The sequence below is a fragment of the Alligator mississippiensis genome, chromosome 11 (genome assembly GCF_030867095.1).
Source record: "Alligator mississippiensis isolate rAllMis1 chromosome 11, rAllMis1, whole genome shotgun sequence".
Taxonomy (NCBI): domain Eukaryota; kingdom Metazoa; phylum Chordata; order Crocodylia; family Alligatoridae; genus Alligator; species Alligator mississippiensis.
Genome location: NC_081834.1, coordinates 66,825,926 through 66,834,773, shown reverse-complemented (window position 1 = coordinate 66,834,773; position 8,848 = coordinate 66,825,926). Strand labels below are relative to the sequence as shown.

The 8,848-nt window shown below is 42.7% G+C and overlaps 2 protein-coding genes across 2 annotated transcripts; both read left to right on the top strand.

Annotated features, from left to right (window-relative positions):
- Positions 1-1,976: 1,976 nt before the first annotated feature.
- LOC102567371 (olfactory receptor 14A16-like) lies at positions 1,977-2,930 on the top strand. The gene has a single exon (XM_059714175.1). The coding sequence runs from the start codon at positions 1,977-1,979 to the stop codon at positions 2,928-2,930; it is 954 nt and encodes a 317-aa protein (XP_059570158.1).
- A 2,776-nt stretch (positions 2,931-5,706) lies between these two features.
- LOC132243787 (olfactory receptor 14A16-like) lies at positions 5,707-6,222 on the top strand (the record flags this gene model as incomplete). Its single annotated transcript, XM_059714174.1, has 1 exon — positions 5,707-6,222. A coding segment is annotated over exon 1 (516 nt), but the record flags the coding sequence as incomplete, so codon positions are not given.
- Positions 6,223-8,848: the final 2,626 nt, after the last annotated feature.

Here is an 8,848-nt window from a genome sequence, read left to right as displayed (position 1 = left end):
CCCAGAAGCAGGATACAATAGATAAAAGGTGATCAGACTAAACAATCAAAATAAAACTTTCTGGCTTTAAAACATATGAATCCAGGATGGCTTATTTCTGATTGTGTGCTTCAAAGCTGAGCTGGGCTCTAGGGAACAAGTCCCAGAAGCCCTAAGAAGAGAGATGTGGATAAATCATCTTCCTGCAGCATCAGTCCTTCCAAACCAGTGAAGTTCACTGTCTTGTGCAGGAAGAAACTGGGTTGGATCTACTTCTGCCAGTTCAGTCTTGGAGTGGGGAGAAAGCTCCTACTAAGATATTTTGACTTGAAAGATTTGACAGTGGCAGGGAAAAGGGAGATTAGATAGATCAGTAGTGTGAAAAGAAGCGAGGAGTCCTGGCACTGGAGGATCAGTCACAAGCTGAGAAAACGTCACAAAGAACATTGCTGTAAGTCTGTTATTGCAATTAGCTGTGGTTGGTTGGTAACAGGGGGGCGCGTGGTTTATTGAAGCACCTAAAAAAGACACACACCTGAAAATCTATCAACATTTTAATAGCAAGGTATTCAAATGTCTTAGGTGGTCAAAGGAATAAAAGAAAGAAAAGAAAACAGTTCCCTTTAGAAAATCTGAACTTGCTCCCAAGATCCCACATATTTCAGTGTCTTTGGAACTAGAGATTTTCTATCAAAGGCTATTGGACAGTGCAGATTTAAACCAAACACCAATATATTTTATTTTTAGTTCTTCTACATAAATGTATGCTTTTGAAGAAATGTACACATTGCAAAACATTATGTCTTGAAGCAAAGACATTTTTAAAAGTAATCTCTTTCCAGGCTTAAATTCTAAGCCCCGAGGCAGAGATTCAGTATTACACCAGGATGCCAATCCCACCTATTCATTGCATCCAAATTTTGCTGTTTTCAAGAAAAAACACCTGGAGGAGGGATAACCCAGTAAACCCTGCTGTTGATACCTGGAAAATGCATTTTACATGTCTGAGTGCCTCTCAAATTAAGGTCAGGGGACCCAACAAAGTTTGATGAGCAAATAAATAGTGAGACGCATCCCTTGCCAAAAGATCTTAAAGTTCTTGTACCCAAATGACAAAGACCAATCACACAAAGTGAAAGTAACAGGACGATGGGATTGGCCTATTGTGGCACAGAGATCACCGTCCAGCTGGGGGTGGGGACCATATAAAGCAGCTTATCGCGGCAGGCAGAACTCGGTGTAGATTCCTTCCAGACAAGGTGACTCTTGGGATGCTGCCCGTGTTTATGTGGTAGATACCAGTGAAGAGGAAAGGAGGATGTGTTAGCAATTTATTGACCAGCATTTATTACCATCACAAGTGCTGTGTTCAATGAGCCTGCTCTGGCTTTGGCCTTCATTTTTTCCCTGTGAATCTTGTTTTTTCTGTTGTTGCCATTAAAAATTGAATATAAAATGCATCCAGCCAAAACTACCATGTTGGTTTTCTACGATGGTTCATAGGCTACTGTCTCAAGGCCTCTGAACACTATTCTGCCCTCCATACTGGGCCCTTTGGTTTGAGTATGTTCCCTGGTCGGCCAACCTGATGAAGGGAGATGGTTTTACAGTGAGATTTGAAATGGAAGGAGGGGGAAAAGGAAAATGAGGGCATGAAGCAGTTAAAAGGCAAACCCTTTGTGCTATTGCAGTACCAATCAAATAATTATAAAACTTGTTTTTGTCTGTAATATTTTCTTTTTGTTGGTGTGATGTTCCTATACATATAGCCACAGGTAAGGACTTTTGTGGAACTTCTTTACATTGCAAAAAATAAAAATCTGAACAATGTTACTTTCTACTTAAAAATTTACAGCCCTTTAACATAGACCCTGTTGCCAGTTTGTTCAAGAGTTGTTTCTGACACGAGATTCACTCCTGTTATCCTTGTTACTTGGATCCTGTCCAGTACCCTTGTCTTTCCTTCACAGGCCTTGCACAACACATTGAAGGGGGAAATGTCCAACCAAACAACCATGACCGAGTTCCTCCTCCTGGGGTTCTCTGACATCCAGGAGCTGCAGATCTTACACTTTGTCACGTTTCTGACAGCATACCTGGCAGCTCTGATGGGGAATCTCCTCGTTATCACAGTTGTAACTCGCAACCACAAGCTTCATTCCCCCATGTTCTTTTTCTTGATTAATTTGTCTCTCCTGGACCTTGGCTCCATCTCAGTGACCGTGCCCAAATCCATGTCCAATTCCCTATTGAACACCAGGTTGATCTCCTACTCTGGATGTGTAGCCCAAGTGTTTTGTCTCCTCTGCTTCTTGGGAGCAAATTTATCCCTTCTCACGGTTATGGCATACGACCGGTACATTGCCATCTGCAAGCCACTGCATTATGAGATAATAATGAACAGAAGAGCTTGCATCCAGATGGCTGCCTGTGCTTGGGCTGCTGGTGTCATGTACTCTGCACTGCACACTGGGAACACCTTTAGTATACCTTTCTGCCACTCAAATATCATCAACCAGTTCTTCTGTGAAATACCCCAGCTGCTCAAGCTCTCCTGCTATGGCACATACCGCAGAGAGCTGGCAGCCCTTGCCTTCAGTGCTTTTCTAGGTTTAGGCTGTTTTGTTTTCATCGTTGTGTCGTATGTTCAGATCTTCACCGCAGTGTGGAGAATCCCCTCTGAGCAGGGCCGGCAGAAAGCCTTCTCCACCTGCATTCCTCACCTTATCGTGGTCTCCCTGTTTCTTTCCACTGCCAGCATTACCTACTTAAAGCCCGTCTCTGACTCCCCGTCCCCCTTGGATCTCCTGGCAGCTGTTCTGTATTGTGTGGTGCCTCCATTGATGAATCCGGTCATCTATAGCATGAGAAACAAGAAGATCCAAGCTGCCTTCAAGCAACTGCTCCACGGGCTGATCCTCTCCAAGAACATGTCCATTTTTCTTTCATGACTTTCCATTTCGTATGTGTTTCTTTTCTTTACACATGAAATTAGTTTTTCATTGTATTGTGTGAATCTTTCATATTTGAAATGAAGGTGGTAGGTTTATTCTGTAACTTTGTAAGGTCAAAGACTTGGCTTTTATCATTTTTGTTGACACTGTTGAAGTGGGAAAGTAATGTTTCATGCATCAATTTTCATGTTTTTGCACCATCTAAAATATATCCCATCAATTGCAAGATAATGAAGAATTAAAGAATTTTGTTTAATAATTGGAGTAATCAATTATTCGGATGACAAAATATACAGGCAAATCTCCAGATGATGTGAAACTGGAATGAAGTGCAAGTACTTTAGGGGACAGGGATAGAGTTCAGATGGATGTGGATCGATTGGGTAGCTGGGCCTGAAACAATAAGATGAAGGGCTAGAAACAAATGCAAGTTGCTGCACATAGGGGAGAATAATCAAAAGCACAAATACAACTTGGGTTATAAATGCCTGGGTGGTATCATTGTTGAAAAGGTGGATCCCAGACTCGATATGAACCAGCAAGCTTGCTAAGAAAGATGTAAAACATAGGAAGTGATAGTACCACTCTACATGGAGCTAGTTTGGCTTCACCTAGACTACTGTGTGACTTTCTGGGCTTCACACTTTAGACTGCCCAGGGACGTTGTGGAGTTTCCTTCATTTCAGGTTTTCAAAAAGAGGATAGTCATTGCTCATGGATGACTTAGGAGTAACAGTCTTGCATTTGTGTAGGGGATGGACCACATAATCCTGGAGGCCCCTTCTAACCCTATGAGTTTATTATTATTATCATTGCAATAGCATCATGAATATACAGTGGATTAAAACAGTCAACTGCAAGTGAATGGACACTGAGACAGTAGGGTTACTGTATGTCTTATTACACAATCTCTTTTATTTCCTTTTTTCCTTTTAGAGGGTATACAGACAGATAGGTACTAGTCCTCCTAATCGTTCATGCATGTGTGAATGGCTGGAACTCAAGTTGACATGACTAGGGTTTTGTGAACTTTTGCGGTTATATTAACACAGCACTTTCCAAACAAAAAGGGTTTGAAGGGAAATTTCCTGATGAGCTTTACTATTGACCATGTTAAACACCACTTAAAAAAAAAAAAAAAAATCCCTGCATTCATTGGCTGCTGCAGCAGCTGTCAAGCCTCTGGGGGCTCATGGCTGAGCTCCCTCCACACACAGTATGGGGTAGTGCAGGACAGTAGGGATTGCCCCCCTTCCTGGCAGGAGGCAGTAAGTGTGGGGCTTTTTTTTTGTTTGTTTAAGGTGCCAGGATGCTGGGGTCAGACAGGGTGGCCACAGATGGGGTGGGAGAATGGGTGGGGGATCAGGCCAGTTCAGTTCGGAGATTAAGCCAATTTGGCAGTGGCCAAATCTCCGAATCAGATTTGGCTGAATCGATTTGGGACAGCGATTTGAATCACTGAATCCAACCACTGTCCCCTGAACTGGACGAAACCGAATCCAAAGTGAATACTAGCCGTTTTGCACAGGCCTACCACAGATAACACATATCCTGGGCCAGAAGTAGAAAACAATACCAAAAAGATGATCAAAGTAAAGAATCAAAACAAAGCTTTTTTGCTTTAAAATACATGAACCCAGGAAGGCTTGTTTCTGATTCTGTGCTTCAAAGGTAAGCTGAGCTCTAGGAAATAAGTCCCAGAAGCACTAACAAGAGAGATGTGGATAAATCATGTGCCTGCAGCATCAGTTCTTCTAAACCAGTGAAGTTCACTGTCATCTGCAGAGAGAAACTGGTTTGGATCTAATTCTGTCAGGTTAGTCTTGGAGTGGAGATAGCTCCTACCAAGATATTTTGACTTCTGAAGATTTGGTAGTGGCAGGGAAAAGGGAAATTAGATAGGGAGAGGGAAAATAAACAAAGACTCCTGGCACTGGAGGATGAGATCACAAGCTGAGAAAAACTTCACATCACTGTAAGTTTATTAGTCTAATTAACTGTGGTTGGTTGGTAAGAAGAGGGACATGTGTAGAGGTTAGATAGATCAGTAGAGGGAGAATAAACTAAGAATCTGGAGGATCTATCGTAAGCTGAGAAAAACTTCACAAGGAATGCTGCAGTAAGTTTTTAATTGCAATTAAATATGGTTGGTTGGCAAGAAGGGCGATGTGTGGGGTATGGAAGAACCTGAATATGACATTCAGCTGGAAAGCTCTCAGCATCTTAATAGTAAGGTATTCAGAATACTTAATTGGTCAAAGGAAAAAAAGGCAAAGGAAAGAAAACAGCTCCCTTTGAAATGCGTGGGTTCTTGGTAGGAAGTTCAGATTTGTAGCATTTCAGCAACTTGAGATTTTTCAGTCAAAAGCTCCTGGAGGTTGCACTTTTATACCAGACTATCCCTCCACCCCGGTATTGATGGTTCTTCTTCATAAATTGATGGTTCTGAAGAAAATACATGTATTGTGAAAAAGTATATGGTTAGCAAAAGACCATTTGACACTTTGTTATCTTTCTCACAGCGTACTTGACAGCCCTGATGGGGAACCTCCCCATCATCACAATTGTAACACTAAACTATGAACTTCATTCTCCCATGTTCTTTTTCTTGATTAATTTGTCCATTGTGGACCTTGGCTCCATCTCAGTGACCATGCCCAAATCCATGTCTAATTCCATACTGAACACCAGGTCGATCTCCTACTCTGGATGTGTTGCCCAAGTGTTTTGTCTCTTCTGCTTCTTGGGAGCAAATGTATCCCTTCTCACGGTTATGGCCTATGACCGGTACATTGCCATCTGCAAGCCACTGCATTATGGGATAATAATGAACAGAAGAGCTTGCATCCAGATGGCTGCCTGTGCTTGGGCTGCTGGTGCCATCAACTCTGCCCTGCATGCTGGCAACACCTTTAATCTACCCTTCTGCCACTCCAATATCATCAACCAGTTCTTCTGTGAAGTGCCCCAGCTACTCAAACTCTCCTGCTCTGACACATACCGCAGAGAGCTGGCAGCAATTGTCTTGAATATATTTTTAGCATTAGGCTGTTTTGTTTTCATCATTGTGTCATATGTTCAGATCTTCACTGCAGTGTGGAGAATCCCCTCTGAGCAGGGCCTTCAGAAAGCCTTCTCCACCTGCATTCCTCATCTTACCATGGTCTCCCTGTTTCTTTCCACTGCTGTCATTGACTACTTGAAGCCCATCTCTGACTCCCCATCCCCTCTGGATCTCCTGGCAGCTGTTCTGTATTGTGTGGTGCCTCCATTGATGAATCCAGTCATCTACAGCATGAGGAACAAGGAGATCCAAGCTGCCCTCAAGCAACTGCTCCACAGGCTGATCCGCTCCATGAACAATATGTCTATCTTTCTTTCATGACTTTGCTTTACTTATTTCATGCATAAATTATGTGTAAGCGAGCAGGTCACGTACACAGCTTAAGCTATGAGGAAGTCAAAGGGCATGACCCCAAACTGCTAGGCTAAGCACAAATTTGAACAATTCTAGTTTAGTAAAAACAGGATACTGGTATAGAAAGAGTGTGGCTATTAAATAGATTGATGCATCTGTTACTATGCATATGATGTCATACTTCCTATATCATACTTGCTATATAATCAAGCTGCGCGCGAAGTAGAACAACAGACAGTTACCTCTCGGGGCAGTTGTCTGTTCAGAATGCATTCTTTAATAAATCAAGTCTTTAAACTTATGTTGTTGTTCATCTGAGCCTCTGCCTAATGAACCCGGGGACAAGTTTTCCCCAACAGTTTTCTGGTGTCAGCGTTGGGATGCGGCGGAACACCGAGCTGACGGCTTGAACAGTCTGGGGACACATCTGACACCCGTGGCTACAAACACAGAGGTAAGAGATCCTAATTGAAAAATCTCACTTAACGGGTCTCAGTGCTCCCTAGCCTGGACGAGTTATGTCTCTCAGCGGTAAGAGCTCCCTTCGTTATTAACATAGAGTTTAAGACTTGCTTTATCTGACTGACTGAAATTTGTAACAGGATACTTTATCTGAAACTGAATATATGGGATCCCTGACAGGTAACTACTCTGACTTGGTCTGGGGATGCCCAGACTCTTCTCTGCCTATCCCTTTGCCTACTGGCTTTAGCAGTCCCTGTCCTCAGGCTAAAATTTGATTTGACAAACTTGTTATCTTTCTACAAGTGTAGTGGGGAACCGGGTTTATATTAGATTACTATAGACTAAGGGATATTGAATCCTCGAAAGTACTATGAACATCATCCATACCCTCGCTGACCAAGGCTGGGACTAAAGAAAAATTTCTTGAACCCCGTGCCTCAGTGCTATCCTTTAAAATGATAATGAGCCGCTGACCAGATCTGAGACTAAGGCTGAGTCTAGCCGCCCCAAGGCTGCCCGCAAAGCAGACTTGAAAGCAAGGGGGGTCAGCTCGAACCTCGTGATCCAGCGGACAGGTTCTCCTCCCTTTCCTTTCTCCTCATTCATGAACGGGGTGTCTGACTAGTCAGCGGGTAAACATAAAACACCGCTTTGTGTACTACCCTTGGTTACAATTATTATATTTAAGTTCCTGTTCTCTTCCTTAACTGAAGACAAAAGAAATGGGTCAGGGATCTCTTTCCCAGACCCCAAAACACCCTTGGGTTATATGTGTAAGACTTATGGAACTCAATTGGGTTCCAAGAAGCAAAAGCACTTAGTTGAATTGGCACATGCTTGGAATGGGTATATTTATGAAAACCCCGAGTTACAGTTCCCTGATGAAGGAACCTTTGACCCTGACAAATTAAATTATCTGAGGGGATTCCTAGAAATACCCAAGCCAAAGCAAGTGGAATATTGGTACCTATGGGATAATGAAGCTTCTAAAAGAAAACAAAAATCAATCGAGTCTAGTCTCAGAGATTCAAACAAAAAATTGAAAAAACAATTGGCTACTTTAAAAGAGGCAAAATCCAACCCTAGCTTTCCCCCACCTGATCCTCCTACCTATAAAAAACTGTACCCCAGTATTCCGGCGCCCAGCGATACCACTCTGGAAGACACAGAAGATTTGCTAGACTCCTGGGTACCCAGTCAAGCTCCTCCACCTCCACCTCCAGTTCCTGCAGAGGGGTCCGTTACCTCTGAAAGCAGTGCCAGACAAAATTCTACTAAAACACCAACTGTTTCCCTCTCTCCCCCACCTTCTACTGACTCAAGTTCAGATGAGGATGACCTGCCCACTGTCCATGATGTTAAGAAAAATTTAAAGTCTGAATTAAGACCATTATATGTCATTAAAAATATCGAAAGGGGTCCAATTGGGCAGACTGTAATAACCCTATATGCCCAAGAGGGAGGAACATTGATTGTAACCGCCTTCGGAGACCCTCAGTATTTTAAATCAACTGTTCTCTGCCCATTGCAACAATACCCGCCTCAAATGCATGGTGGCCAAAGGACTATTGTTCATGTTCCTTGGACTGCTAGTGACATCACCACCTTTTGCAATACCTTTCCAAAACTGAGAGAAAGTCCCTCAGACTTTAGAGAAAAGTCGCAACAAGTTTTTAATATCTATAATCCCACTGTGTCAGATGTCGATTGGCTCTTAAACAGTCTTTTAAACCCAGAACAAAAGCGGCTTCTTATTGCTGAAACCCGAAACATACAGAACAGCACTCCGTGGCCACAAAATGATTACAACTACGAGAACAATCAGGGATTGCAAGATTTGCAAAATGCAAGGGCCACTCTGTTAAACACCATTACCAAAGTAGCTCAGAATCATGTAGCTTGGACAAAGGTAGAAAATTGCAAACAAAATCCTGACGAGCATCCAGCCGATTTTCAAAATCGACTTTGTGCAGCAATTCAAAGACATACTGGCATTGATCCTGGTGCAGAAAATGGGCGAAGGTTAATAGTT

Coding starts and splice junctions, on each gene's coding strand:
- LOC102567371 (XM_059714175.1), top strand. CDS start 1,977: ATGTCCAACCAAACAACCATGACCGAGTTCCTCCTCCTGGGGTTCTCT.